The sequence below is a fragment of the Pan paniscus genome, chromosome 12 (assembly GCF_029289425.2).
Source record: "Pan paniscus chromosome 12, NHGRI_mPanPan1-v2.0_pri, whole genome shotgun sequence".
NCBI lineage: Eukaryota > Metazoa > Chordata > Mammalia > Primates > Hominidae > Pan > Pan paniscus.
In genome coordinates, this window is record NC_073261.2 from 32,271,008 (window position 1) to 32,298,351 (window position 27,344).

The window sequence follows — 27,344 nt, forward strand, 5'->3', positions numbered from 1 at the left end:
AGTTTGAAGGCCTGAGAACCTGTGGGTGGGGGTGCTGCTGGTCCAAGTTATAGAACCCAAAGCCTGGATCTAATGTCCAAGGGTAGGAGAAGATGGCTGTCCCAGTTGCAGGAGAGAGAGAGAGAGAGAGAGAAGGGAAGAGAGAGAGAGAGAGAAGGGAAGAGAGAGAGAGAGAGAGAGAAGGGAAGAAAGAGAGAGCCTGCATGCAAATTCTCTTTTCCTCTGCCTTTTTTCTATCAAGGCCCTCAACCGATTGGATGGTGTCTGCCCCCATTGGGTGAAGGTGAATATTCCTTACTCTGTCCAGTGATTCAAATGCCAGTCTCTTCCAGAAACACCCTCACAGATATACCCAGAAATAATGCCTTGCCAGCTCTCTGGGTATCTGGGTATCCCAGTCAAGCTGACACCTAAAATTAAACATCACATCTCCTTTTCTCTGCCCCGCTGGTGGTCCCCAGACAGACGGGCAAGAGCCCCTCTGCCCATTCTAATGCCAGCTCAAGTCCTTTTCTCCAGGTGATATACAGGAGAAAGGCCTGTCAGTGCCTTCAGGGAACACCTGCCCCCAGCCACAGGGAGGGCCTTTGTCCCTCTGGGCGCAGGCAGTCAGTTATGTGCATCAGGATATTCTGGGTAATGCATTCTGGCATGAGTCCAGGATGGGGCTCACCAAGTCCAGTCCAGGTTGGGCAGGGCCCAGCTCAAATCAGTTTATGTTTCTCTCAGGGTCGGGTCAGTCACAATCAGTGTGTATGGCAGCTGGCCTACAGGTCTTGCTGCACTGCAGCTCTGCCTCTCCTGCAAACTGCTTGAGGGAGAAAGAGCACACTGAGTCCTCGGTCCCAGACCCAATCTGGGTCTGAGAGGGATGCTTCTTTTCAAATGTCCAAATTGCAGCAAACAACCATCACCACCATAACAAAATACGTTTCTTCCAAAGAAGCAGCACATCTGACAGCTGAACTCTGAGATGCTGCGCCTCGTCTCTACAGTCAATCCATGCAACCTTCTAGTCTAAAGTCTCCGCTTTGGGGCTACTTCTCAGCATGAGAACTCCTTAAGAGGTGGGGACGTGTTCACAACGGCAAAACTCAGCTGCCTGTACAGATGGTGTTCCCAGAACTAAGAGGCGTCAGCCTTCGGTAAATTCAAGTCTGCACTCTTAGGAGGCAACTTACAACTTCGAAGTGAAAGTCTATATTTTTCGTTTTTCAGCGTCAGAGTCTCAGGATCTCGATGTGGACAGGCACCCTGATACAAAAGAACGGTAAGATGGGGTACAAAATGGATTCTGCAGGTACCGGGAGGACGTTGCAAATCCCAGTGAAGGTGAGTGGATGCACACACAGCCTGGATAGACACGAAATGGCACAAAGGGAGAGCAAGGCTACATCCCGGAGGGGCAGGGTGTGGGAGTCACATCAGGGCTGGTGAGTCAGAGACGAGGGAGGATGTGAACACGTTCTGTGCTGTCTTGGGCCCCGCCAGGCTCATGTGTGGCTTTGCTCCGGCACACGTGTGTCACACGCTCTGGAACTGTGGAATCCTCTGGCATGTCAGGCAGGCTCATTCCATGGGGGCAGGAACAGAGAGCACAGTCATTCGCATGTTCATCTGTGCTATACTGCTTGCCTCCCACTGGCTGGTCTCCTGCTGGGTGCTGGGAACACAGTTACAACATGAATGAACCCATAAGGTCTTTGTTTACGCGGAGCTTAGGGCCGAGACAGGAGTCAGGTCTTAATCAAATAACCACACGAATGAACACACTGGCCACAGGCCCAGCTGAAACCTTAGCACCGCGCGGCTGCTGGAGGTCCCTGACGGTGGTCTAGGCTTCACATTAACAAAGGAAATGACACTGGGAGGCCTGACTTGTTTTTCATGACTGCAACTGTCTCTTGATGATCTTCTCTCCTTTCTAATCGTCCTCAGCTCAGAATTTTGCTGGAGCCGAACCCCAGCTTGGAGGAGCGTAAGCCCTGGGATAACCTCTTTAATCAGAATCTGGCCTGAGTCCCTGCTCGAAGCTCAAGCACCCGGGGCCTCGCGGCCGCCTGCAGTACTCCCCTCCCACCGCGGGCCAGGGCCGACTGGAAAACGGAGCAGGCCATCCCCAGAGCACGGGTCCCGTGGCCACGTTGAGTGTCGCAGAGCACGGGACGCAGGGCGGGGCTTCTGGACCAGCGCGCATCCCAATTGGCTCTCGGGGCTGCCTTTTAGCCGGACGCGCGGAGGTGGGCAATCCGCTCCTTCCCTTGAGCAGTCCACGCCTTGTGGCGGCTTTGCGGAGCTGCTGCTTTGGCGGGAGTTGGCGGCTGGTGTGAGGTGAGAGGCGCGGTGGTCGCTCCCCGGCGAGGCCAGGTCAGAAGCGGACCGGGATCATCCAGGGGCTTTCCTGCTTCAAGAGCCTGGTCTGAGCGGCCTGTTGGGGACTGGGCGGAAGTCGAAAGGGAGGGAGCGCCGGCCATGCGGGGCTTGTGGCGGGAATGAGTCCTTGTGGGGCGTGGTGTTGTGGAGAGCCCCGCTTTGCCTCTTCCTCGGCATCCCGTTCCCCTACATCCAGAGAGGGCATCCAGGACCTGATGTCGGGCAGGTGCCCTTCGCACATCTTGGGGCAGCTCGGGGAGCGCCTGTCACGGGTCTGACGAGGGAGCTGAGGCCTGAGGGGCCCTGGGCGGGGGCTGTGGGGCGCCGAGGCCATGTTTGAGCAGAGCCGGGAAGGTGAAGTTCTCTTGCGGCTCTCTGTAGGGCACAAGCATTCCAAACGTGGGGGCAGGTTTAGAGTTTTACCCTTGATCAAGGGCTGAACGCTCAGATGTGCACAGGCTCAGGCGTCAGTGATAATCAAGGTGGAGGCAAACGGGAGGGCTCCTGCTGTCGGGCTAAAGGGACAGTGGCGGCCAGCTGGGCCCTGTGGGGTGTGTGCTCAGAGATGCCAGAGCTCAGCTTTTTCCATTACAGCCACGACTGGAAACCTTGATTTTCAAAAAATGTATATGTAACAAGCCCACTGCTGTTCAACGTTGGTTTTACATCATAAGGTTTTAGCACGTTGTGTAGTCAAAGAAGTGTGTGTGTGTATATGTATATATGTATTATATGTATATATGTGTGTGTATATATGTATATATGTATTATATATGTATATATGTGTGTATATATGTATATATGTATTATATATGTATATATGTGTGTGTATATATATGTGTCTATGAGTTGAATTTGCCCTCGGGGTGCCAGTTTGCATCCTCTGCTGTAGGAGTCCTGAGCTGTGTTGTTAACTGGCGGATGGGAATAACCCCTTGCCATGGCTTTGACTCTGCTTCCGTAGAGCTAGCACAGACCTAATGGGGTTGGATTTGGGGGTTGGGGGTGGTCTGCAGCTAGGGGACAGACACCCTCCTTGCAAAGCGGGCGTGGGTTTGTAGCCTTCCTGTACCATGTGTCTGTGAACAGGGCTATGCAACATTTTCAAGATAACAGAGTGCCTTTGGGATGAGCCTCCCGTGGCCCCCCAGACCCTGGGCACTGCAGGGATCCTGATCCCATTACTGCTTGGCTTCCTGGCTGGAAACCGAGCTGACTGGGGAAAGGAGGAACGCGCCTGGAGAATTCTTGGGAGGAAGTTATTGTGGGTCAGCTGGCTCTTCCTGGTTCCCTCTTGCACACCGGGCAGACTGCTGGACATACAGAGATGAGTCCCTGCCCTCAGGACACTCTGACCACGTAGGGAGATGAAACCATAGCCCTGGAGGAGGGCTCCGAATGGCTCTTTGCTGGGCAGGCTTGGGCTGGGGAACCCAAGGAGGAGAGGGAGGGCTTAGAGGGTGTTCCAGAAGCATCGTGGACTTAGAACCCTGGGCAGAATTGGGTGGGTGGCTGGGAAGGGAGAGGCTCCTAGATGGGCCTGATCAAAGTGTGGTAGGGATGGGGAAACATGATTAGACCAGCCCACTCATCAGGGTCGTGCTGAGAAATAGGGAAGAGGGGCTTTTAGGCCCAAATTTTTGAGCCAGGAGTCGTTCAGTGCTGTTTGAAGGAACATAGGTATTTATTAGTTCAGGGAAATATTGTGGTGGGAAGGAGGGGCTGAGGAGATACAAGTGGCGTCTTCTGTGGAGAACGTTAATGTGAGAGGGGAGTGATTGTGGAAAAGTCTGTCTTTGTCCCCAACTAGATGCTCATTCCTGGTGAGTAGGCCTCTGTGTTCTGACCCTGAGTTGTCCCTCTTCTATTAGCCAGCCCACATTCCCGTAATGTTTGGGTGGTTACAGGGCTGCCTCCTGGTGAGGAGGGGAAGGGCAGCTGAGTAGGACCTGGTGGCCTCATGGCGATAGTCTTCTCCCTCCTTGGCAGTCTTGTGCCTCCTTCCTTCCAATCCAGCCCTCATTCTTTCCCTCTGCACAGAAAGGATCAGCATCTCCGGTACAGCCCCCATCTGTGCTAGGAGATGGCCGGGTGGGTGTGGATGCTAAGACAACCGATCCCCCTCATGTTGGCCCGAGGAGGGCCCTGACCTGGATACTGTGAGACCTTTTGAGGACAGCTGGCTCCTTTGTGGGATCAGTTGGGTGTGGGGCAGGGCCTTGATCTGAGCCAGCCCCTAGTTTCCAGCCTAGGTTCTCCTCACCACTGATGGCCTAAGTGATGTCTGTCTGTCCTGTGATGGGGGGTTGCAGTTACCGCAGGAGGCCCTGGATTATGGCTCAGATTCTTATGGCTCCATCCTTGCACCTTTCCCTGGCTCAGGTTTCTGTGGGGAGAAGGAGAGTGCCAGAGGTGACTGGTTCGTGGTTCTTCTAGGCTCTCATGGCCACCATGTTGGAAGGCAGATGCCAAACTCAGCCAAGGAGCAGCCCCAGTGGCCGAGAGGTAATGTGGCTCCTCCCATTCCTCAAATCCTCTCTGCCCTGCCACCCCTTCTGCTGTGCCCCTCACTCCTAGAGCCTCCATTGCTCCATCTTTCCCTCTCTCCTGCCAAGGACTTTGAGTCCTCTCATCTCTCCTCATCGCCCTTTCCAGACTAGCCTGTGGTCGTCAGGCTTTGGGATGAAGCTGGAGGCTGTCACTCCATTCCTGGGGAAGTATCGCCCCTTTGTGGGTCGCTGTTGCCAGACCTGCACCCCCAAGAGCTGGGTGAGTGATGGTAGCGAGCTCTGGGAAGCTGCTTCCTTTATGTCCCTGCAAGCTTGGCTCTTCCCTGCCCCATGCCTCTGCTTCTGTCTTTCAGGGGAATGGATGCACTGGTATTGGTTGTATGGTTGGGCGGTGGCTTGTTCCCAGGCCTGGGAGAGTTGGGTGGGAGAAGTACAGAGGGGCCTAAGTGGTGGTAGGGTGTGCCCAGAGGGCTGGGTTCTTATCATGCCTGTGTCAGTTTTGTTGTTCAGTTTTGTGGACATCACCCACTCAGACTTCCCCAGCACTCAGCACATGCTTGAAGACCTCTTTTTTGGTTTGTGTCATGTGATGGTGGTGAGGGAGCCCAGATTTCTCATGGAGACCCAGGCTGCGTTTTCTCTGCTGTTGAGAAGATAACTTCTGGAGACTTTCACATACCACTCTGAAAGAGGGTGATTCTGTACAGGATACAGCACTTCAGTTTTGAGCATGGGCCCCTTTTTCCTGAGCCAGCCTAGAATCTGGGGTCAAACACCTTCTGCGAAATACTGTGCTGTAATCTTTTCTCCTGGAAGACTTAGCAGGCCACCTGGCAGAGCCAGAGGGGCAGTACAGGGGCGTTTCTTTACCAGTTTGCAAAGGCCCCCCAGGACATGCTGTCTCTCCCCCTGTCTTGCAGGAGTCCCTCTTCCACAGAAGCATAACGGACCTAGGCTTCTGCAATGTGATCCTGGTGAAGGAGGAGAACACAAGGTAGTCAGAGCTATGGACTGGAGCAGGCTTGGGGACAGGGACCCTTGGGTGCAGGGCTGCTGGGGCCCTGCTTTTTGGTGCCATTTTCTTCCTCTGATAGAGAAAGAAGGGCCCCGTCCTCTGTTCCATACACAAGCCTGCAGGGAGGGGCGGACTTGGAGCTCTCTTGCAGTTCCTTCTGTGAGCATGTATGGATTGCCCACCGTGTTTCAGGCTGTGAACCTGTACCCGACTCAACAGGGTGAGGGGTGGGAATGGGGCACAGATGGACAGGCAGTTCTTCCTGCTCAGGTGTTCCTAGTACATGGGTCTGGGGTGTGGTCCCTTTCTGATTGAATAGCCTTCTGTGAGTCCTAGTGGAGGTGGGCCCTCTCTGAAGGATCTTCCCTCCTGCTCTGGGAGCTGTGCCCAGGTTTCGGGGCTGGCTGGTTCGGAGGCTCTGCTATTTCCTGTGGTCCCTGGAGCAGCACATCCCCCCCTGCCAGGATGTCCCACAGAAGATCATGGAAAGCACCGGGTGAGGAGGCAGGGAGTGAAGTCTGGCTGGCATTTCTGGGATCCTGAATGGGATGACAATGACACTAGGTAGGGGTGTTTGAGAGGGGTGGCTGGGGCAAGGCTTCTAGAGCATGAGCTTTGCCTGGGACCCTTCCTTAAGGAGGAGGGTGAAGACTGGAGGCCGTGCCCTGCTGCAGCCTCATAGCACTCCTTCTAACCCCCTCACAGGGTGCAGAACCTCCTCTCAGGGAGGGTCCCAGGAGGCACTGGGGAAGGCCAGGTGCCTGACCTTGTGAAGAAGGAGGTACAGCGCATCCTGGGTCACATCCAGGCCCCACCCCGTCCCTTCCTGGTCAGGTAACTGGGCTGAAGGGCACTCACCCTTGGGCTGGGGACTCTGTCCTTCTGGAGAGCGGGTGTTGGCCGGGCTTGGGGAAGTGCTGGACTCTCCTCCTGGGTTGCTGGATAGTGTTTACCAGAGTGGGCTGCAGCCTGCCTTCACCACCGCCTCCCATCCCCACATTTTGCCAGCACAGGTCGGAGCCTATGTTAGATGCAGCACACTGTTCCAGGGAAACGGAGGGTAAACGAGATATGTGCGGCTGCAAGGAGGAAGGAACAGGGCTGAGACAGAATACCAGGAAGGGGACAAAGAGCCTGTAAGCCAGAGCCAAGAGGAAGAAAAGGCGAACAAGAATGAGGCGAACAGTCTTGCTAGAGGGAATAGCCTGAGCTTTGGCCCTGGGCAGGAAAGGACTAGGTTTGCTCCAGAAGCTGACGTGGTTGGAAGCCAGCAAGTGAGGGGTCGAGAGCTATGGGAGGTGAAATCGAGAGGCAGAAGGGATCAAATCATGTAAGGCCGTGCAAGTTTGGACTGGATCTCCAAGTGCAGTGAAAACCAGTTGCAAGGTTTTAAGTGGGAAGTGACATCATGAATTGGGGTCAAGAGTGGAGACCAGAAGGGCATCTGGAAGGCTGTTTTGTTAATCCAGGTGAGAGATCATGGTGGACAGTAGAGGTTGAAAAGTGGATTGAGAGGTCGAGGTGATATTAACAGGACTCACTGAGGGATTGGACAGTGGGAACAGGGGCAGTGAGGGAAGTAGGAGAAGTTACAGGACAGCCCCGTTTCTAGCCTACTTTCTGGTGGTATGGACAGAGAACAGGCTTTGGGAGAAGTGAGTTGGCCCAAAAAGGTAGTTTGGAGAGAGAGAGTTTTGGTACCTGACATGCTTGTGGAGACACTGAGGAGGCAGCTGCATATAGGAGCCTGGAGCTCAGAAGAGAGGTTGGGGCCAGAGACACTGCGAGGCTTTAGCATACAGATGGTGTTTAAAGCCAAGGAGATGAATGAGTCCCTGAGTACAGGTGGGCTTGGGGCAGCATGTGTCAAGCTCAGCTGTCTTGAATGTGTTGAGTGGCCAACTGAGCAAGGACAGAAAGTAGAGGTTGTTGGTGACCTTGACCAGCCCTCTGCTGTTCTAGTCGCTTGATCTGCCTACCTTGACATCAGCCATCAGCCTCCCTTTCTGTGTTTCCTTCCCTCCAAGCCTAGCTGAGATTGCAGGCTCAGGGTGCTAATAATGCTCTTTCGAGGGAGTCATGGGCATGACCCCCCGCTGTCCACCTTCTCTTTGCACCTGAGCAGCCCAGCGTTGCCAGAGAAACACACACCAGTGGACTGGTTTCCTTGCTAAGTGAAAATGTCACAGGGACACATGGCACTCTCCAGGGCTCCCACCCAGCCTGCTCCTTCTTAGACTTATCCACTGTCAACTGATTCCCCATCTCATGCTTCACAAAAAGATAAAAGCCATCACATGGGGGACTTGCTGCTTATCCAGCACATTTCCCTGCTACTACAGCTATGTGTCTGTCCTAAATTAAAGCTGGTCCTATGCCAGTGCAGTGGCTCACACCTGTAATATCAGCACTTTGGGAGGCTGAGTGGGGTGGATCACCCAAGAGCTGAAGACCAGCCTCGGCGACATAGACCAGCCAGGGCAAACTTGTCTCTCCAAAAATTAGCTGGGTGCACTGTTGCGTGCCTGTGGTCCTAGATGCTTGAGAGGCTGAGGTGGGAGGATCGCTTGAGCCCAGGAGGCAGAGGTTGTAGTGAGCCAAGTTTGTGCCACTGCACTTCAGCCTGGGCAACAGAGCAAGACCCTGTCCTAAAAAATAAATAGAGCTGGTCCTCCTGTTGGGCTGCAGGGACAACCCCACCCACCTGCCCACCAGGGATTTTGCCCCTGCAGTTATCCCCTTTCCTTCTTCTATTACTAATCCTTCCTTTTTATTTCACCTTTTCTGGTAGATTGTGAAGACCAGGCTGGGTTCTGCCTGGAGAGAGGCTTGGTCCTCTAGTCTCCTTTAGGGTAAATTGAGGCAGATGCTCTGATTCTGATGTGAGGCAGCTCCACCATGAGGTCGTGGGAGAGTAGCAGCGTCTGGTGGGCATGAACTCTGGTGTCAGAACTTCCAGTCCCAGCACTGCTACTTCTTGGCGTTCACTACCAGGAAGCAGTTCTGTAGCTTCCCTGAGTCTCACTTTCCTCTTCTGTAAAATGAGGATAGTGGCGGGGCCTGCCCTAAGGAGCACTGGGCAGCCCTCCAAGTGCCACGGGCCGAGCGTCACTCCTTGCCGCACCTCAGGCCTGGTGTCCCTCCCCAGGCTGTTCAGCTGGGCGCTGCTGAGGTTCCTGAACTGCCTGTTCCTGAATGTGCAGCTCCACAAGGGTCAGATGAAGATGGTCCAGAAGGCCGCCCAGGCAGTAAGGCCCGCCCTCCATTGGGTTGGGGATGGTGGGAGCAGAAGAGCAGAGGCTGGGCCAAGCCCTTAAGTCAGGAGCAGTCCCCATCTGGTCCTGCTTCCTGGCCTCTCTGCTCCCAGCCATACAGCAGTCCAGTCCCCATCAGCTGGTGGGAAAAATCCCCTGCTCTTTGCCGACCTTCCCTTATGTCTCACGGCCCTGCTCCCATGGGGCTTCCTCTAACGTCTTTCCATCATGGTCTTAACAACCATTACGTCAGTGCGTCGGTGCAGTTACCTTAAGAGTTGTCTAAAGGCTCCTTTGCTTTTGGGAAATGTGCTCAGAGGAAGAACTCTGCAGCTGAACTGTCCCTCCCTCTGGGGCTGCCCTGGGTCTTTGGCTGCCTGTGTCCTCAGGGTGGGGCAGGTTGGCACTTCCCTCTGGCTCTCCCCGGAGCAGGGCTTGCCGCTTGTCCTCCTCTCTACTCACAAAACCCTCCTGGATGGGATCCTGCTGCCCTTTATGCTGCTCTCCCAGGGCCTGGGTGTGCTCCGTGTGGCCTGGGACTCCCGCGCCTGCTCCCCTGCCCTCAGGTAAAAACCTTTTGCCTCTAGACATACATGGGAGAAGTCGCAGGCTGGGGCGGGGTGTGTATCGGGGTGTGTTGGCAGCAGCTCCCTGCTAAAGGCCCTCTTCGTGGCCTCTCTGCTCCGAGCCATACAGCAGTCTAGCCTGTGGGGCTTAGATGGAGGTGTCAGCCACAGGGCCTAGGGCCATGGCTTCGCCTCAGGGTATTCAAGTAGGACACAGGCTGGCCGTGGGGGAGCTGAGACTCTCACTAGCCCCTTACTCATTCACATCTTCAGAGCCCCTTTCCTTATCAGGCTCTGCCCTATGTCCCATAGAGCTCTGCTGAGGAAGCTTGGGGGGCTTTTCCTGCCCCCAGAGGCCAGCCTCTCCCTGGACAGCTCTGAGGGGCTCCTTGCAAGGGCTGTGGTCCAGGCGGTGAGTGCCCCCAGTGGTTACATATGGGCCAGGCTAAGGGGACAGGGGTCTGTTTCTGCTCTGGCCTTAACACCCCCTCTGACCCCTCCTATTCCAGGTCATAGAGCAGCTGCTGGTTAGTGGGCAGCCCCTGCTCATCTTCCTGGAGGAACCTCCTGGGGCTCTGGGGCCACGGCTGTCAGCCCTGGGCCAGGCTTGGGTGGGGTTTGTGGTGCAGGCAGTCCAGGTGGGCATCGTCCCAGATGCTCTGCTGGTACCAGTGGCCGTCACCTATGACCTGGTTCCGGATGCACCGTGTGACATAGACCATGTGAGAATGTGAGACCCTCCAGCCCCTTGGGCCCCTAGGTGGACACCAGCTCCCGACAGGAGGCACAATATTGTGTCCTGTGGCTGAGCCCCACTTAGGGCTGTGGGGGGCACAAAGGAATCGTCCTTACAATCATCTGGCAGCACCTGCCAAGGCCATTACCATCATCTCATTTCATCCTGTGAAGACCTTGATAGGGAGGGATTTTTCCTGTGTCATGGATAAGAAAAGAGGAGCTTGGGACAAGGTCACACACCAGTTTGGGCCTGAGATAAAACTGAGCAGGGTGGGACCAGAGGATACCTCTGGAGACCAGGATGGGTGGGCAGCCCTGATGTCCGCCCGAGAGCAGTGTCCTTGGTGAGTATAGTTATCCTCTCCCTCCTTGCAGGCCTCGGCCCCCCTGGGGCTGTGGACAGGAGCTCTGGCTGTCCTACGTAGCTTGTGGAGCTGGTGGGGCTGCAGCCACCGGATCTGCTCCCGGGTGCACCTAGCTCAGCCCTTTTCCCTGCAGGTATGGAGCCAGCTGGGGAAGGCTGGGAGTACCTGGGGTATCTGTCCTAGGCATCCTGGCAGCCTGGCCCTCAAAGCCACTGCAGGGATAGCTTTGCCTACTTCCAGTGGGCTGTGTGCAAGTTTCCTGGTGGGCCCGAGCAGGCCACCTAAGAGCCTTCTCCTGGGCAGGAATACATTGTCAGTGCCAGAAGCTGCTGGGGCGGCAGACAGACCCTGGAGCAACTACTGCAGCCCATCGTGCTGGGCCAATGGTAGGGGCACGGGAGCGTGGGGTCTCAGGGGGCAAGGCAAGCAGCCCTTCAGCACCAGCTTATGTATCCCCCATATACACACACTAGCAGCCCTCCCTCACCAAATATCCTGGGGTCATCTAGAATAGTTCCAGGTACTCGCCTTGCCAACAGTCTGAGTGTGGGGTATGGCACAGAGGCCTGGATGGGACTGGGGGTTATAGAAGCCATCCTCTGTCCTGGGGCTGGGAGGGGGAAACACCCTCACCTTTTAGAAAGCTCTAGGCATTCCCACAGCTGTTTTTGTGTTTGGACCCTTCATCCTGTAATCTGTGTCTCTATCTCAGTACTGCTGTCCCAGACACTGAGAAGGAGCAGGAGTGGACCCCCATAACTGGGCCTCTCCTGGCCCTCAAGGAAGAGGACCAGCTTCTGGTCAGGAGACTGAGCTGTCATGTCCTGAGTGGTGAGGGTGAACCAGATCTGGGCCTTTGCGGGTGGGTCACTGAACCGTCCCCTCTCGGGGTCAGCCAGTCACCAGGGTTCTCCATTCCAAGTGAGTGTCTGCACCTGAGGCGCTCTGTGGTACCTCGGGGACATCTGAAGAAGAATGGAACCCTTCTCCTACAGGAGGAGCAGGCAGCCAGGGCCATCATGAGGGAGCAGCTAAGTGCATGCACAAAGATGGTGGCCTGAGGCCAGGAGGCTGCAGCTGCTTCCCCAAGGCCACACCCAGCCCTGCCTTCTGAGCGGAGTCTCCTTAGCTTTGGGTGGGGATGGTGTTAACTGAATGGAATGATACGTGTAAGGGGCTTAGCACAGCGCCTCCGCAGAGGGCCCTTATAGGGAGATCCATCTGTATCTTCTTCAGTGCCCCTCTAGTAGAGGCTGTGGGTTGATGTGTGGGCCCTACGATGAGATCCAGGGAAAGGCCCCCAGCTCCTGGCCTGCTCTCAGCCTGTGTGATGATAAACACCACTGCTCCGGGTGTACGTTCTTCATCCCTGGGGTGGAGTTAGGATGTGTGACTAGGAAGACTTGCTAGATCATGGAGGGACCAGGCTGCTGGGCCTCAACCTGACCAGCATCTCCACGCCCCGCCCCACTCCAGCCAGTGTAGGGAGCTCTGCGGTGATGAGCACGGCCATCATGGCAACGCTGCTGCTCTTCAAGCATCAGAAGGTAGGGGGTGCAATGTGGTGGGGACCTGGGCGGGGAGGAGGGGGGCGATGTGTGGCCCTGCTGCTTAGCCCTGCTCTGCCCACCCAGGGTGTGTTCCTGTCGCAGCTCCTGGGGGAGTTCTCCTGGCTGACGGAGGAGATACTGTTGCGTGGCTTTGATGTAGGCTTCTCTGGGCAGCTGCGGAGCCTGCTGCAGCACTCACTGAGCCTGCTGCGGGCGCACGTGGCCCTGCTGCGCATCTGCCAGGGCGACTTGCTGGTGGTGCCGCGGCCTGGCCCAGGCCTCACACACCTGGCACAACTGAGTGCTGAGCTTCTGCCCGTCTTCCTGAGCGAGGCTGTGGGCGGTGAGTCTTGAGGTGCACGGGGTAGGTGGGATGTGTGTGCAGTGGTGAAGGGAACGGCTCCTTCTTCATAATGGACCCTCCACCCCCAGCCTGTGCAGTGCGGGGGCTGCTGGCAGGCAGAGTGCCGCCCCAGGGGCCCTGGGAGCTGCAGGGCATATTGCTGCTGAGCCAGAATGAGCTGTACCGCCAGATCCTGCTGCTGATGCACCTGCTGCCACAAGACCTGCTGCTGCTAAAGGTCAGGCCTCCCCTACGGCCCACTTGGTCCTAGGCCTTCCCCTCTTGGTGGTAGGAATGGCCCATCCCTGCCCATGCTCTACCTCTGAAACCTCCTGGGTGGTAGGTGTGGCCTTGCCCGGTCTTTGGCTAGGCCCCTGCCCATGTGCCTGGCTCTCCTGAGGCCACATGGGTGCCTTTTTCTCCCAGCCCTGCCAGTCTTCCTACTGCTACTGTCAGGAGGTGCTGGACCGGCTCATCCAATGCGGGCTCCTGGTTGCTGAGGAGGTAGGCAGGGCAGTTGGAGACAAGATCCTTGCCTGGAGCCTGGCCTCCTCCAGCCTCCCACCCTGAGTGCCAGCTGCCCCAGGCTCCTCCTCTGCCCTGTGTGTGCTGTGGGAGTGGGCAGCCCCTGGCCTTGCAGCAGGGAAGCCTAGCTCGCACCTCTGCTCCCTGTGCCTTGGGATATGGCCACCTATGCCCCGGTTCTGTGTGTGTCTCTCTGGATAGCACTGGACATGTGTGCCTCTGAGGTTCTCTGCACACCTCCTGCTCCCCACATTTCTTGGCCACAGGGCTACTGCCCTTGAGGGTGGGAATTCACTTCCTCTCACTCTGCAAGTTGGCCCAGCAGGTGCTGGGGCATGGCTCTGGCCATCCTCTTGGGTCTCTAGGTCTGCTTTTACTGGTTTCACCTGCATGTACCTGGTCTGGGGGTGTAGGGTTGATCCCTGGCCAGCTTGTCAGAGAACAATGGCTCCACGGCCCCTAGACCCCAGGCTCCCGGCCAGCCTGTGACACAGGGCGACAGCGATTGAGCAGAAAGCTGCTGTGGAAACCGAGTGGGGACTTTACTGATAGTGACAGTGATGACTTCGAAGAGGCTGAGGGCCGGTACTTCAGGGTGTGTTTCAAAAAGCTGCCCCTGGAGGGAGGTGGTAGGGAGGCGGTGGGGAGCTGCACTCACCCTGGCCTGTCCCCTCCAGCTCAGCCAGCAGTCACACTGCCCAGATTTCTTTCTTTTCCTCTGCCGCCTGCTCAGCCCGCTGCTCAAGGCCTTTGCACAGGCTGCTGCCTTCCTCCGCCAGGGCCAGCTGCCCGATACTGGTGAGGCCCTTGTTCCCTTGCAGTCCTCGAGGCAGGCTGTGTCTGTGCTGGGTGCCAGGTCTAGGTCTTCTCTCTTCTGCAGAGTTGGGCTACACAGAGCAGCTGTTCCAGTTCCTGCAGGCCACCGCCCAGGAAGAAGGGATCTTCGGTGAGTCCCAACCAGTCAGCCCAGGCTCCTGCAGGCAGTGGTGTTTGCTGGTGGCTGCTGCCCCCTGCAGGACAGTGACAACCCAACTCTAGGAAGGCAGGCTGCAGAGTACAGACAGTCTTCTGTCCAGTCAGAGCTCTATCCCTCCCTGGGCTTCTTTAAACAAGAGGAGAGAAGCCTGTGCCCAGTGGCTCTCTGTCCTCCCTACCTAGAGCCTTCACTTCTCTCTTCTTTCCAGAGTGTGCGGACCCAAAGCTCGCCATCAGTGCTGTCTGGACCTTCAGAGACCTAGGGGTGAGAGGAGCCACTGTCACCATCTTCTGTCCCCCTGCTCCCACCCCAATAGAGTAGCTCAGGGAAACCCAGCTATGTCCCCATCACTCCACAGGGCTGGCCTGATGGTGCCTCATTAAGACCCTGGGATTTACTTGGTGTCTTCCAGCAATAGATGTGGTGATGGGTTGGAGAAGGTGGGATGGTTTCCTGCCTCTTGGTCTCCCAAATCACTGGCTCATCTTTCTAGGTGGGGTATTGGGACTGCTTTGCGGCAGCATTTGCACGCAAACATTGAGGTCTAAGGGGCCAGAGGTCTCAAGGCAGGTTTCTGGGGGACAGGCCTGGCCCCTGGGCCATGTGTACACAGTCCCTGTGGTGAGCGCACTCACGGCTCATCTTCCATGGCCCAGGTTCTGCAGCAGACGCCGAGCCCTGCAGGCCCCAGGCTCCACCTGTCCCCTACTTTTGCCAGCCAGGACAATCAGGAAAAACTAGAACAGTTCATCCGGCAGTTCATTTGTAGCTAGAACTGTGAGGAGGAGCCTGTGCTGAGACTTCTCAGCCCCAGAACACAGCTGTGTCCTAGAGCCAGAAGATGGAGAGGAGGCTGCAAACCCTTAGCTGGTCTATAAATATAATCATTGAGGCTTGATTGTCCCTTGCCATCTCTTGCTTTTTCCCTTCTTTGATGTGATAAACAAGGGGACGACACGAGTTGTCTTTTCCCCAGCCCAGCAGCATCTTTTTGGTGTATGTGTGTGTATTTGCTCTCTTCTTCCCCAGTCCCACAAAATGCCCCAACTTGTCCCATGAAACAAAGCCCAAACGAAGACAAACAGCAGAAGCCAAGCTGCTGCTTTGACCCGACGAATTTATTGAAGAGAGCTCTGTCCTTCTCCCTTCTACCGAGAAGAGGCGGCTTGCAGGGCTGGCACCTGTCCACACCTGTCACTGGGCCTTTCCCTGGGCTAGGCTGAGTGGGAGCAGATGCCCTCATCCTATGTCGGGCCTGTGCAGGAGCCATCACACCACCTTGTTGATGATGACACCTAGTTCTTCAATCTCACACTGGACTTCATCCCCCTTCTGCAACAGAGCAGGCCATGAGAGTGTCAGCCCTTCCGTCAGATACACATACACAAGCCTGTACTTCTCAAGTCTGAGCCAAGCCTGCCAGCCCTTTGGGGCCCTTGCTCTCTTTGCTTTTCACTAACCTACCTTGAGAAAGACAGGAGGTTTCCTGAATACACCGACACCTGGGTGGGGGGGGTCCAAGTCAGGTTGACATCCCCTGGGTAAAAGGTAACAAACCTGGAGCAAAGCAAAAGGACCCGGTGAGACCAGGGGCTGGCTGAGGTGGCCACAGCCAAAGGTGGAGGGCTCAGGTCAGCCTCCACATGTGTGGCAGGTGGAGCGGGGCTGGCAGGATAGCCCCTGTCATTCACTGGGACACCCAGGCTATCAGGTCCTCTGTCTTGAATACCATCTGGTTGGTGGTGCTGCTCTGGACCACTTCCCCATTCACTCGGCAGCAGATCTTTAAGTTGTGTGGATCTGAAATGCAAAGATGGTACCTTGGAGTTATCCCTTTTCCCCTTCAAACCCCCCAGTATTTTACAAACACAACTATACGGGTGCTTCGTGACTTGGCAGGTGAAAGGGCTTTAAAGTGCCCACATTGACTCAGTGCACTATGTTAGAACTTTCTGTATAGACATTGGCCTTCTCAGGCCTCCCCGCATCCCCACCAAGAGCACCAGGCAGTAGTCACTTGGATGAGTTGAGAGGATGTTGCAGACTCTGAAGGAGAAGAGAAAAATGGCTAGGGTTTTTGCCTTGAAAAAGGGCATCTGTCTACAGCATAGGAAGATACCTGTAGATACAAAAATGACTCCCGGGCAGGGTCAAACGTGGTGGCTCACACCTGTAATCATAGCACTTTGGGAGGGCAAAGCAGGTGAGATCTGATTAAGCTCAGGAGTTCAAAACCAGCCTGGGTAACGTAGTGAGTGCTTGTCTCTATGCAAAATAATAAAAACATTAGGCATGGTGGTGCGTGCCTGTAGTCCCAGCTACTCAGGAGGCTGAGGCGGGAGAACTGCTTGAACCGAGGAGGTTGAGGCTTCAGTGAGCTGGGATTGGGCCACTGCACTCCAGCCTGGGTGACACAGTAAGACCATGCCAAAAAAAAAAAAAAAAAAAAGACAGCATCTATAAAGCAGTGAGGCAATGGTTCTAGCCAGGACAGAGAAGCCTCGTGTACCGGATGCTGGCAGGGGATGGATTACTGTAAGAACATCCTGGCTAACCAGCACTTTTAACTGTTGGTGTTGGTCTTAGTGTTCTACCACCCTTAAGTAGAGCAGCTGACACACAATTTAACTTTGCTGAGGACTCTGTGTGGGTGCTGTGAGGCACTGGGGTCTTCGGTATCCTGGCATGGCTGGCCCATGTGGACACCCCCCACCTCCACCACAGTTGTGGGTGGCTGTGTGTTAAGAGGCTGCGCTCTGCCCTCTGGCACACTGCTTCCAACCTGGCGCTATCCCCTCACTGTGTGTGGTCAATGCTGTTCTATTTCCACAGTGGCTGGGTGAGTCACACTGGCTTTCATCTGTAGTGTGGAAAATGCCTGGGCCTTGCGATAGCTATGCTCCATGATGCTCAACTTAGATTATTTCAGATGGTGGCAGCCGCAGGAAGCCCGATCCACCCATCAGCTCAGTGTTCTTTGTAATTTACTTCACGCATGCAGTTTCACATCCTCTGCAGTTGTGTTCCCTCTAGGGGGCTTGGGAAGGAAGCCCATGGGAGAACTCGTGGCTGAGGATAAAAGACTTTCCCTGTATGGAGTCAGCAGTGAAAGGGCAGCCAGGGAGGGCAGGTGCCACATGTACCTGAACCCGTGCTCCTCCCTGGAGGGCTGTTCATCTGTGCAATGGTAGGTACAAGGGGGCAGGGACCAGGGACCTACCTGCTACACTGTCCTTGGTCACCAAGGCAGGGCCCAGAGGGCAGAAGGTGTCGAAGGTTTTTCCCAGCAGCCACTGTTTCCCATTGCGTCTTGTTAGGCAGTCACGAGCACTCACATCATGAGCCACAGTGAAGCCGGCCATGTGGGCCATGGCATCTGTGGCCTATGGGGGCAGGGGATTTGGCCATACAGGAGGATAGATCATGGGTGACACCAACACCTGTGGCAAGGGATCTCAAAGCTGTTATCCCATGTTAGTAGCCAGAGCCAGCCAAAGGTGGGTGAAGGGAAAGGCAGTTTCAGGGAGCAAGGAGGCTGACTGCTTCCTAGTGTCAGGGACAGCTGGCACCATGTGTTGGTGAGCGAGGTCAGAACTAGGAGAGGCAGGAGCTGGGGACTCTGCTGCACTCTGGCCTGGGAGCCCACCCTTTCCACTTCACCTTGATGTGCTTGCCTTTCTTTCCAATGACCACGGCCAGCTCCACTTCCCAATCTACCTCCTGTAGGGTGGGAGAGGAATAGTGAGCCGCAGTGGCTTTGGGGCCCATTAACTATGCTCAGAGGCTGTACGCCGTGGATCTCTGTCAGTATGGCTTGGCTGCCATCCCATGTTTGCCATCACCACGAACCAGAGCCCAGTGAACGACAAGGGAGGTGTGACTTGTAGACCCATACATTTTGGGCAGTGGCAGACAGCATCATGGGATGCAGGCACAGGTCCCCACACCATTGACTGCAGAAGAGCAACACGTGTCCAGGGCACTGAGTTTAAAAGTCACTCTGGATACTTTTAACAAAGGATAAATACGAAGTAATATCCCCTAGCAATATGTAACCTTACTGTGTGTCAGGCACTATTTTAAGTGTTTTAATCTATTAACTCACTTTAGTAAGAGAAAGATTGACATCCCACAAAGGACTTGAGTAAGCAATTCACAAAAAGGTAACGGACATGGCCACAAAACATGAAAAAATGCTCAGCCTCTCCCATAATCCATAAAATACACTATAAAATAGATATAATTTGGCCTTTAAAATTGGTGGCTCTTTCTAATAATAACCAGAGTTCGTATAAGTACACCTGACATCCAGATGTTGGTCTCTAATACCACTCCCCAGTAAGGAGCACCAGGTTCCTTGGTCCAAGACAGACAGTACATGATGAGCCTGGAACGTCTTGGCCAGAAAGCAAGTATATGCTAAAAGCTTGGGGATGGAACAAACTTGAAGGTCCCTCATTGGCCAAATTGAGGTCACCTGAAGAATGTAAATGATGGATTACAACCAATTGAATAAAAACAAAAAGGAATTCACAGTGATATTGAAGACACAGGAATAAAGAGCGAGGCAGCTTTTTTTCTTTTTTTTTTTGAGATGGGAGTCTCACTCTGTTGCCCAGGCTGGAGTGCAGTGGCGCGATCTCGGCTCACTGCAAGCTCTGCCTCCCAGGTTCACGCCATTCTCTCACCTCAGCCTCCGGAGTAGCTGGGACTACAGGCACCTGCCACCACGCCTGGCTAATTTTTTGTATTTTTAGTAGAGACGGGGTTTCACCATGTTAGCCAGGATGGTCTCGATCTCCTGACCTCGTGATCCGCCCGCCTCGGCCTCCCAAAGTGCTGGGATTTCAGGCGTGAGCCAACGTGCCCGGCCAGGCTTTTTTCATAGAAGAATGCCAGTTAATAAAAACTGCATGATTTAGAAAAATCATTGTTCTTGGCTGGGTGCGGTGGCTCATGCCCATAACCCCAGCACTTTGGGAGGCTGAGGCAGGTGGATCACCTGAGGTGAGGAGTTCAAGACCAGCCTGGCCAACATGGTGAAACCCCGTCTCTACTAGAAATACAAAAAATTAGCCGGGTGTGGTGGTGCATCCCTGTTATTCCAGCTACTAGGGAGGCTGAGGCAGGAGAATTGCTTGAACCTGGGAGGCAGTGGTTGCAGTGAGCTAAGATGGTGCCACTACATTCCAGCCTGGGTGACAGAGACTCCATCACAAAAGAAAAGAAAAGTCATTGTTCTTCATCCCCCAATGCAATAATGGGTTCAGTAAGGATGACTACAGGATCCTTGGATGAGAGTCTACGGGGCAGTAAGATGGTTATGTGATCTCAAACTACCACATAGATTGCTTGTTAATTACAAAAATGGAAATGCATCTTCACAATGGAGGGACTTAGTGAACATCAGCTAAACCAAGTGGTCAAATTCTGGGACCACTGACATGAGCCTCCCAGTCAGATGCAATGGGAAATGTATAACATCTTTGTAGATCTCTTGATAAAAATGCTTACCCTGACACTAATCATGAAGAAACAACCAGACAAACCCAGGATGTGAAACATGCTATGAGACAACTGGATTCTTCAAGGAAAGGGCAGGGGGGATTGTTTGAGGTCAGGAGTTGGCAAACTATGGCCAGCTTACCGTCTGCTATAATCAACTTTGATTGGAAACCCATCATTAATTTCTGTATCGTCCCTGGTGGTTTTCACACTATAACAGCAGAGTTGAATTTTTGCAAAACAGACCATATGACACTCAAAGCGTAATATTTACTAATTGGCCCTTGATATGGTTTAGCTCTGTGTCCCCACCCAAATCTCAACTTGTAGCACCCATAATTCTAACGTGCTATGGGAGGGACCCGGTGGGAGATGACTGAATCATGGGGGCAGGTCTTTCCTGTGCTGTTCTCATGATAGTGAATGGGTCTCATGAGATCCGATAGTTTTAAAAATGGGAGTTTCTCTGCACAAGCTCTTTTCTGCCTGCTGCTATCCACCTAAGATGTGACTTGCTCCTCCTTGCCTTCTGCCATGATTGTGAGGCTTCCCTAGCCACGTGGAACTGTAAGTCCAATTAAACCTCTTTCTTTTGTAAATTGCCCAATCTCGGATATGTCTTTATTAGCAGCATGAAAACAGACTAAGACAGCCCTTTAAAACAGTCTGTGGAACCCTGTTCTAGGTTAAAACTACTAAAGAGATATAACTGAATACAGTGTGTGCCCTTGGTTGATCACAGAGCAACAAAGTAACCAAATTAAAAGTCATCTTTGGGGCAATTGGATTTCATATTAAATATAATTCAAGTTAATTTTCTTGGCTGTGATAATGGTATGGTCATGCAAGCCGTTGTCCTTATAAAATGTCTATTTCAGTTTTTATGACTATATTTGCAATGTGTCACCCCAACCCCTGCCAAAAAAAAAAAAATGTGTGTTTGCCATGTGAAGGGCAGGGAGAGGGCAAGGGAGAGAAAGCAAATACAGCAGATGTCTACAGTGAAACCAGGTGAAAAGTATATGAGCGTTCACTGTATTATTTCAGCTTTTCTATAATTCCCAAGACATTTCTAAAATAAAAATTTGAGAGGAAAAGTAACCAGTGTTAGTAAAGGTATATACACTAACGGTGGATGTGTAAGTTGCTTTTACAATTTGCTTAAAGGACAATTGGGAGATTTTCTCAAGAGTTTTGAAATACTGCCTGTAGTTTGATAATATTCAAATCCTAAGAGTTTATTCAAAGGAAATAATAAGGCCGGGTGTGGTGACTCACACCTGTAATCCCAGCACTTTGGGAGGCTGAGGCAGGCAGATCACAAGGCCAAGAGATTGAGACCATCCTGGCCAACATGGTAAAACCCCATCTCTACTAAAAATACAAAAAGTAGGTGGGCGTGGTGGCATGCGCCTGTAGTCCCAGCTACTCGGGAGGCTGAGCCAGGAGAATCACTTGAACCCAGGAGGCGGAGGTTGCAGTGAACCAAGATTGTACCACTGCACTCCAGCCTGGCAACAGAGAAAGACTCTGTCTCAAAAAAAAAAAAAAAAAAAAGGAAATAATAATATATTAACGGACATGCAAAGTCTTTTCTACATAAGGATGTTCACTGCGACATTTATTTATAGAAACCAAAAACTGGAGACAAGTATCCAGCAGTAAGGTACTCAGGAATATAAACTACCTTGTACATCACAAAACTCCAAGGTAACCTAAATATGTCAGGGAGAATATTTAATGGCATGAAAAAATGCTCCTGATGGAGTCTTAAGTAAAAGGTAAGTATATGTACAGTATAAACATATACAGGAGTGGAGAAACACTGGGAAGGTAGACAGAAAAACATTAATATTCCGAGCCATGGGCAGTGGGATTATGGGTGACATAATTTTTTAATGTTTATCTCTGTTTTATCTACAGTGAAGGTGTATTGCTTTTGTAATCAGGAAAACACGTACATTAACTTTTTTTTTCCAAGGCCAGTGTTACTACTGTGTGTATAATCCTGTAGAGTTTCTGTTGAATGCACTATTGAGCGAGAGGTGGCTCCAGTAGGCTCACTACTGAGCTCAGAATGCCCTTGTGATGGGCCCAGTGACTAGGGAGGGCAGTGGGGAGACACTGACCTGGCTCTGTGGTGGGAGGACCACCTCATCATAGGGCCCCACGATGGAGCTGGCAAACTTGCTGAAGATGATGGGCTCCTTGGGCACAGGCACGTTCTGTTCTTTGCAGTGGTCCACATAATTCATGCCCACACACACCACCTTATCTGGCCGTGTGACTGGAGCCAGGAAGGTTACCTCCGACCGTGGTAGGACTGGCAACTGGGCAGCCAAGGCTCTGTAGAGACCAGAGCAGGTGAGAGGGTCTGGCTGGGAACAGGTGGGCAATCCCGGGCAGGCTGGGCAGATCCTGCAGCAGCTAAAGGTTTTGCTTTTTGAAATCTATTTCCTAGCTCTATCAACCATCAGAGTCATTGTGAAAATCACTGACTATTGTCCTTTGCTATCAGAGCAGGGCTTTTATTTATCCAGTGTTGATTTCCTCTCCCCCTTAGGTAACTCATGTCCATGTAAAAGATACAAACTGGAATACATGGAAAGGTCTCCCTTTCCCCTTCCGGTTACCCGTTCCCCTGGCTCTTCACAGCTACTCTATGGATATTCTTCTCCCACCCTTTTGTATGCAAATGATAGCATACTATTTACATCTTTTAAAAAAACAACTGACTTTGGAGATCTCTGCTTAACAATATGTAACAATACATAGAGAGTGTCCTCTTTATTTCTTGTGGCTGCATATTACTGCTCTATAGAGATATACCCAAGTCCCTAATGAGGGACATGGAGGTTTCCAGTCTTTGCAGAATATGGCAATATGGGAACATACTGTTAATACTGTGAGCTGTGAAACATTTGTATTTTTTTCCATTTTAATAGATGAAAATGACATCTTAAAGTATTTTTAATTTATTGTTCATCAGCTCCTTAGACCAGATTCTATAGGAGTCCAGGCTTCAGGGACACTCTCACCTAATCTAGTCCAAACCCAGGAACCAAGTGTCTTATAGAAAACCTCCTTGCAGTCCTCTCTCCTTGTAGGAGCTGGGAGTCTATATCACTCCCCCAGCTGCATAAGATGCCTTTTAGGACCCCCGGGCCCAGACCCGTCAGTCAGTCCAGGACTTCATTCCCAGAGGAGGCAGCGTGATGAAGTATAGAGTCCTGATTCCAGCACCACATGTATGGCCTTGAAATTAATCACCTCCCCTAGCTCTCAGTTTCCTCCTCTGAAAACTGAAGATGTTATTATATAAGATTTCTAAGGATCTTTTAAGAGAATGGGAGAAAAGGAAAGGTGGGGTTACTCTGCTCCCTTGCAAAAGAGCTACCTGCTGGTGCTGTTTCCCAGAGAGGGGAGGATGTGGGGGGACCAGGGCAGCTGCGTCAGGGCGATGCTGCCCACTTACTTACCTTCTTGCCACTGAGAGGGTGGCCTCTCCCTGCTCTAGGAACTGCGTCATCGTCTTTGGGAGTGTGGGGTCAAAGGCATTGAGGTTGATAATCCCTCCACCATTCCCTGTCTCCAGGCCCAAGTGAGGCCCCACCAGGTGGGGTGCCCAGAACTGCACTAGTCTCATGTCTCTGGAGGGTTGAAAGGGCCACTTCTGAGCCTGCAGCAGAGCTGTGAGTAACCTTCTTCTACCAGACACCAACATCAGAGCCTGCAGAGAAAAATGCAGGATCCAGGAGACGGAGGATCCCAGAGCCATCATCAGGATCCCTGAAATTCCTAGGGGTATATAGCCCAAGGCCCTTTGCCCCATCAACCGTTCCCTGCATACCACACGGGAAGTGGTCCAGGCTTGTATTTTCCCTGCTATACTTCATAAGGTGAAACTTTTCTAGAGGAGCAACTACTACATGCTATGCAGTAAGTCCCAGGGATTCCAGCGTTCCTTCAACCAGTGCTTTCTGAAAGTTCCCACTGTGCTTGGCTCTGCTGTAGGTATTGGGGAAACAATGTAGGTGAAACTCAGCCCTGCCATTCTCCCTGCACAGGTCACAGATGTTAACAACTGACGTAAGATTCAGCTATCAGGACTAATGCTGTGAAGATGGTCAGGGGCTCTACCCTTGTCTAGTTTCTGGAGGAAGTGATGTGAGCTGAGCTGGGCTAAATGAGCAGGACCAGGAATTAGCTGGGTGGCAGCCCAGCATGGGCAAGTGATGCTGGTGAAACTGGCTTCACAGTGGCCATAAGCAATTTTTTAAATGCTATTTTGGTCCTGTTAACCTCCAACTTAAAATGGTTTCCACTGCTCACATGATCAAGCCAGAACCTCTACCAGGCTGTCCTTGTCTTCTAGGAGCAGCGCCCCCACCTGCCTCTCCAGATAATAATTATTTCATTTCTCCTGATAGAGAACAAGTTGCCTGAGGGAAGAGGCTGCAGACAAACAGCAAGGTCTGGGCCTGACAGCCATCACTTGGTCATCTCCTCCCTGGATCCAGGGCACATATCTGTCTCTTTCACTGCCCAGCACTGTGCCTGGTGCACAGAAGGCTCTCAGTGACTTTCTGCTGAATGAACAAATAAGTGACAGAAGCAGGGGCTTGACATTTCACTACTTGGGAAAGCTTAGTGCTTGTTAACTTTAGGAGACATGGCTGTGCCTTTCCTCCTCAAATCACCTAGAAAGTATCCACAAGGGCCAGGTGCAGTGGCTCACACCTGAAATCCCTAGCACATTGGGAGTTCGAGGTGGGTGGATCACTTGAGGTCAGGAGTTCAAGACCAGCCTGGCCAACATGGTGAAACCCTGTCTCCCCTAAAAATGCAAAAAAATTAGCCAGGACTGGTGGCAGGCGCCTGTAATCCCAGCTACTAGGGAAGCTGAGATACGAGAATCACTTGAACACAGGAGACAGAGGTTGTAGTGAGCCAAGAACATGCCACGACACTCCAGCCCGGGCAACAGAGCAACTCCAAAAAAAAAAAAAAAAAAAAAAAAAAAAGAAATTATCCACAGAGCTCAGGTCCTATTTTGAGTCAAAGGCTCCAGTTAAAGACAAACACTATTCTCTTGTTTTGTTCTGAATCCAATTCTGGCCACTATTCCTTACCACATGGTGCCTTCCCTGAATGGTTCCTTGCTCTTACAACAAAGGCAGTTTGTATTGTACAGCCTTCTATGCCCAAAAATGTTGAGGCAGCTGAGCCCCAGACTCTTGGTCCTCACCTGGAGATTCAATCTGCCTTGTTCAGTGAAAGACTCATTAGACTTAGGTCACCACTGTTGTGGCCCGCCAGTTTGACTAGAAAACCGAGGGTTTTGACTTCTCTGCCCTGCTATCTTACACAAGCACCAACTGTGCCACTGTCAAAAGGCTGTTCGAGCCAAAGTGCACAGACTCAGACACCCCACATGCTAACATAACAGTAACTGCTGCCGCTGAATGCCAACTATTAAGTGCTCTACCTACAATGTCCGATTTAATTCTTTTTTTTTTTTTTTTGAGATGGAGTCTCGCTCTGTTGCCCAGGCTGGAGTGCAGTGGCACGATCTTGGCTCACTGCAAGCTCTGCTTCCCGGGTTCACGCCATTCTCCTGCCTCAGCCTCCCCAGCAGCTGAGACTACAGGCGCACGCCGCCACACCCGGCTAATTTTTGTATTTTTAGTAGAGACGGTGTTTCACTGAGTTAGCCAGGACGGTCTCGATCTCCTGACCTTGTGATCCGCCCGCCTCGGCCTCCCAAATTGTTGGTATTACAGGCGTGAGCCACCGCGCCAGGCCTGATTTAATTCTTGACGCTTGTGGAAGGTAGGTACTGTTAGTCCCATTTTACAGATGAAACAATTAAGGCTTAAAGCGGTTAAGGGATTTGCCCAAGGTTACACAGTCCTAAAGCTAGGAGGGGAAGGAGCTGGGATGTGAATCCAAGTCCAGGTGACATTGAAGTCCTTGGTTCAGAAGCTTGTAATGCAAGCAAGAAAATCCAGCTTCAGCCCCATCTTCCTACCAAGGCCATTTTAACCCAGAATGTTGTGGTGAGAAGTGGGGACCTTCCACAGGAAATCCTCCAGAGGCCCTAAAGATTGTAGTGAGAAGTAGGGACCTCCCACAGGAGATCCTCCAGAGGCCGTAACTGCTAACAGCCATGCGCGGGGAAACTACAGGCGCCCTCTGGCTGTTGCCTCAGGGACGAGGCTGGTTACCAGCTCTCCAAGAGAACTCCAGGCCCCATTGACTGTTCCCTTCCCACAGGACACACACATGCAGGTTCATTCCAACCTTACAGCAATCCCCTCAGGTAGAGCGCCCTCACTTTACAGAAGAGGACACTGAGACTCAAAGGGATGACGTCAGGTGCCCAAGGTACTAGTCAGAAAGTGGCCCTGGGGCTTCTGCAACAACCACTATGTCACACAGTCCGAGCTCAATCCAACTCTGCAAGAGTCCATAAGCAAAGGGGCGGCGACGTGAGGTGGAAACAGTAGCCTGAAACGTGGGTGTGCACGTCGGATCCCATCCCACCGTCCACTCGCCTGGAAACCCCCAGTTTCCCCATATGCCCAGCTTCGTCCCCTGCAATTAGTGAGGGCTCACATGGGTCCGCCCCATCCGTGTGGTCGGAAATGGCCGAGGACCTGGTTCTAGTTCTGCCCTCCACGGGAGACCTGCGCCAGGGACACCCTTCTGGCCTAACCCAGCCAGGCCTGGTCTACGTGGCGGCGGCGGCAGCCGGTCCTCCTGCGCTGAGTTAGGGCTCGCGGGGCGGGAGGTCAAGGGCAGCGGGCGCCTGAGCACTGGCACCAGTGACCGCAGCCAGCCGGGGAACTACAGCAGCGGCGAAGCCACTGCCGCTCGGTGCGCACTCCAGCGAGAAGCGGGCGCGTCCGGTGACGTCACAGGCAACCACCCCTAGCAGGGCACCAATCCCGGAGGGGCGGGCCCAGTGCGGGGCGGGCGGCGCCGGGGGCTCTTCAGGCTCAGGGCATAGGCAGGCGCCGGCCGCGTTTTCTGGAGACGCTCGCTCTCGGAGGGACCCTGCAATTGCCGGAGACCGAGAGTGGGCGCTGCCTGAAAGTTTGTCCCTGGGCGCTTCGCTGGCCTCATCCGGTCTCGACCCTGTTCTGGGCCTGGCGCCTTTCCCATTGTTGGGGAAAGTGGTCTAGGAGACCAAGGCAGCGTGCTGGGTGGGAGAGAATGATTTGTGGCTTCTGATTCTGACATATGTCGTTGAGGAGGGGAGGGATGACTGCCCCTGTTTTACTTATGGAGAACCTGGGGCCAGAGCTGTTTTCCCAGGGTGACACAGGCGGTGAGTAGTGGAGCTGGCATTCCTGACCCCAAAGCTCAGCGTTTCCAAGCCACTCTCCGCAGCCAGGCCTTCACCTGCACTGCTGGGCGCAGGTGGGGAAGTGGGGAAATGGGGCTCCATCCCCTGCAGAGGGCAGGCGTGCAGGGAGCGGAGGCTGAACTCCACAGACAGCTGCTGCTCAGCTCTTCGGCTGCGGGCTTTGAAGAGTATGAGGGGCTCTGGGCAAGAGGCCCCCACATTACTCAAGGACCAGATAGATCATCAGGAGCTTTACTTGTCCCACGAAGGAGT

At 53.2% G+C, this 27,344-nt stretch overlaps 2 protein-coding genes across 18 annotated transcripts; one reads left to right on the forward strand and one right to left on the reverse strand.

Annotated features, from left to right (window-relative positions):
- Positions 1–1,578: 1,578 nt before the first annotated feature.
- On the forward strand, positions 1,579–15,202 carry GPAT2 (glycerol-3-phosphate acyltransferase 2, mitochondrial). Of its 15 annotated transcripts, none has more exons than XM_055107668.2 (22): positions 2,205–2,331; positions 4,756–4,878; positions 5,029–5,142; positions 5,804–5,877; positions 6,290–6,394; positions 6,604–6,732; positions 9,047–9,146; positions 9,585–9,718; positions 10,031–10,130; positions 10,228–10,440; positions 10,832–10,954; positions 11,125–11,207; positions 11,534–11,652; positions 12,298–12,368; positions 12,456–12,714; positions 12,804–12,952; positions 13,141–13,218; positions 13,703–13,834; positions 13,917–14,037; positions 14,120–14,185; positions 14,424–14,479; positions 14,872–15,202. In XM_055107668.2, exons 2-22 carry the CDS (start codon positions 4,816–4,818, stop codon positions 14,986–14,988), a joined length of 2,406 nt encoding a protein of 801 aa, XP_054963643.1. In that variant the 5' UTR covers positions 2,205–2,331; positions 4,756–4,815; the 3' UTR covers positions 14,989–15,202. The 15 variants fall into 15 exon arrangements, with proteins under 15 accessions (XP_054963647.1, XP_054963643.1, XP_054963642.1 ...); XM_055107667.1 differs by having other exon boundaries at positions 11,534–11,742; positions 14,872–15,200; XM_034953769.3 differs by having other exon boundaries at positions 2,245–2,367.
- Positions 13,760–24,869, reverse strand: LOC117979266 (fumarylacetoacetate hydrolase domain-containing protein 2A). 3 transcript variants are annotated; one of them, XR_008624316.2, is made up of 7 exons: positions 23,200–24,869; positions 21,850–22,066; positions 17,876–17,935; positions 17,436–17,598; positions 15,773–16,015; positions 14,394–14,473; positions 13,760–14,249 (listed from the first exon to the last, which is right to left on the reverse strand). XR_008624316.2 is itself a non-coding variant. In XM_055107682.2 (7 exons), the coding sequence occupies exons 1-7, from the start codon at positions 23,550–23,552 to the stop codon at positions 15,511–15,513; spliced, it is 1,032 nt and encodes a 343-aa protein (XP_054963657.1). In that variant the 5' UTR covers positions 23,553–24,864; the 3' UTR covers positions 15,313–15,510. The 3 variants fall into 3 exon arrangements, 2 of the variants coding, with proteins under 2 accessions (XP_054963657.1, XP_054963658.1); XM_055107682.2 differs by lacking the exons at positions 13,760–14,249; positions 14,394–14,473 and adding exons at positions 15,313–15,547; positions 15,680–15,772 and having other exon boundaries at positions 15,907–16,015; positions 23,200–24,864; XM_055107683.2 differs by lacking the exons at positions 13,760–14,249; positions 14,394–14,473 and adding exons at positions 15,313–15,547; positions 15,680–15,772 and having other exon boundaries at positions 15,907–16,015; positions 17,436–17,508; positions 23,200–24,863.
- Between the last annotated feature and the right edge of the window lie 2,475 nt (positions 24,870–27,344).